This window comes from Otolemur garnettii, unplaced genomic scaffold (genome assembly GCF_000181295.1).
Source record: "Otolemur garnettii isolate 467f Iridium unplaced genomic scaffold, OtoGar3 scaffold00021, whole genome shotgun sequence".
Classification (NCBI taxonomy): domain Eukaryota; kingdom Metazoa; phylum Chordata; class Mammalia; order Primates; family Galagidae; genus Otolemur; species Otolemur garnettii.
Genome location: NW_003852416.1, coordinates 18,109,055 through 18,111,478, shown reverse-complemented (window position 1 = coordinate 18,111,478; position 2,424 = coordinate 18,109,055). Strand labels below are relative to the sequence as shown.

The window sequence follows — 2,424 nt, the reverse complement described above, 5'->3', positions numbered from 1 at the left end:
TGTATGTGGCTGGCGCCTTAGCCACTTGAGCCACAGGCGCTGAGCCCCCCTGTTGGTTTTAAATAGTGTTTCAATTAAATGTTACTGGCACACTAGCTGGGATCACATGTAATATGTGTTTTATTTTGTTGTTAGCTTTCCATCAGCACACTATGACCATTGCAGGTTATATTTCTTCAGTGTCTTGGGCCAGGCAAAGTTTTTGCAGTGTGTGTAATGGTTGGATGTTTGAGCTAGCTCAAATGCAGTGTTTGGGGTCTAAATGCAGACTTTCTTCTGCTAATGGTGTCTATTTAGTCTGTTTCTCAGGTTTACCAAGTTTTTCTATCCATTCTGAAGAAAAGCAGAATCTTTTTTAAAAAGCACTAATTACTAAAGGGAACTCATTGAATTAAATCCTCAGAGTGAAATAATAACTAAATCTGTTCCTCAGCTGCTTCTTTGCTGAATTGTGGGGGAAATTTAATGTGGTCCTCAGAGGCTCAAACCATTTAATGTTCCAACTCTACCTTTGAGGTGACAATCTCTTGGGAATATCTTTTGGATGCAGATGTTCACAGGGTTTGTTTTGCTCCTTCTGCAGTTCTCTTTGCAGAGCTGAGCTAGCCTAAGTTTGGCCTTTGTCACTAGCAATGATAAAAGATTGGCTTTGGTCCATGGGGTGCAGACTGGGGTCTGCATAGACTATAGGCTTTGGGTTTGTTTAGAACAAGCTGTAATTAACATAGGGCACAATATAGGCTTTCAGGAATTAGCTGTCTAAGAGGCAGGAGTGAAGCAGAGCCTCTGCTTCCAGAAACAATGCCCACTGGGGATGCTCTGGATGGTCTTTCAACAGAGGCCAATTGATTGACTGATGCACCTCTTGCCATGAAAGTTGGCGTGTATAAATGCACCATAGAGGAGAGATAATCCCTGCCAATCCCATTTAAGATCAGTAATTTGAAACAGGAGAAAGCAAAATAGGCAACTACTAGTCTATTTTGTTTCTAAAAGGGGCCCTGCCTGTTGGGGGTAGGAGAAGGGGGCCTCTTGTGCTTGTAGAGTTGGGCAGCCCAGTCTCATCTTAGAGAGCTGTAGCCGCTCTTTAATTTTCTTTCGCCCCGGGCCCCTCCAAGATGGGGTCTTTAGGTTTGCAAGGCAGACTCTTTAACTTGACATTGTTTGGTTTCCAGGCTTACATTGACATTCCTGTTTGGTCTTTTGCAGGTTGGGTGGCCCAGACCCTTTGGACTACGTTAGCATGTACAGGAACATGGGAAGCCCTACTACCAACATCCCCGAGCACTGGCACTACATCAGCTTTGGCCTGAGTGATCTCTATGGTGACAACAGAGTCCATGAGTGAGTACCTGTTCTCCTTCCACTTGCCAGTTCCTTAGCCTTGAACCTTATTTCTGAGGTTTTCCTGAGCAGGGGTGATAATTGTAATAGTTTTGTGAGGTTGGCACTCACAGTGCCTCACAGAAGTGTTGGTACTTCTCAGGTGGTACCTCTGGGTTTCTGTCTTCTGCCTATATCTTGTGCCAAGATACGGAACCTGATTTCTGTTCATATGGTATGGGAAAGTGTCAGTGATGAGCAAGAGTTCCAAAACCACCATGTTTTTCCAAGCTTGCTCTTGAGTTTGGGCTCAGAGGGTAGGTAGCATAGCTATGCCTAGAACTTGGGCTGATGCCTCTAAGTCTGCTTCTTTTTATCCCCTCTCCCCAGCTGATTATGAACATTTTTAAACATAAAGCAAAGTTAGAAGAATTTTACTGTGCATACTCATATACCCACAACCCAGTTTCTTTCTTTCTTTCTTTTTTTATTTTTTGAGACAGAGTCTCACTATGTTGCCCTCAGTAGAGTGCTATAGTGTCACAGTTCACAGCAACCTCAAACTCTTGGGTTTAAGCAATTCTCTTGCCTCAGCCTCCCAAGCAGCTGGGATTATAGGCGCCTGCCACAACGCCGGGCTATTTTTTTGTTGCAGTTGTCATTGTTGTTTAGTTGGCCCAGGTGGGTTGTGTATGTAGCCAGTGCCCTAAATATTGAGCTGCAGGCACAGAGCCCCAGTTTCTACTGTTAATGTTTACTTTACTTGCTTTATCACAAATCTGTTCAGCTCTGTATCCCTTTATCCATCTTACCTACTTCCTTTTAACTTGCATTTATCTTTGCTTACATTATCCATGGCACATTTTTTATCCTAGCCCACTTCCATTTGTTGCCTTGTGCACTTTTTTTTTTTTTTGGTAGAGACAGTCTCATTTTATTGCCCTTGGTAGAGTGCCATGGCGTCATACAACTCATAGCAACCTCTAACTCCTGGGCATAGGCGATTCTCTTGCCTCAGCCTCCTGACTGAGTAGCTGGGACTATAGTCGCCTGCCACAATGCTTGGCTAAGCCTGTGCATTTCTCTTTTTTTTTTTTTTTT

At 43.6% G+C, this 2,424-nt stretch overlaps 2 protein-coding genes across 3 annotated transcripts in view; one reads left to right on the top strand and one right to left on the bottom strand.

Annotated features, from left to right (window-relative positions):
* SUFU (SUFU negative regulator of hedgehog signaling) overlaps positions 1-2,424 on the top strand; it is a 140,940-nt gene that overhangs the window by 4,412 nt on the left and 134,104 nt on the right. For both annotated transcript variants that reach the window (XM_003787216.3, XM_023511639.1), the window contains exon 2: positions 1,210-1,344. In XM_003787216.3, coding sequence (XP_003787264.1) covers positions 1,210-1,344 — 135 coding nt within the window. The remainder of the gene's footprint in view (positions 1-1,209; positions 1,345-2,424) is intronic.
* Positions 1-2,424, bottom strand: part of ACTR1A (ARP1 actin related protein 1 homolog A) — a 33,683-nt gene that overhangs the window by 27,146 nt on the left and 4,113 nt on the right. The window lies entirely within an intron of this gene.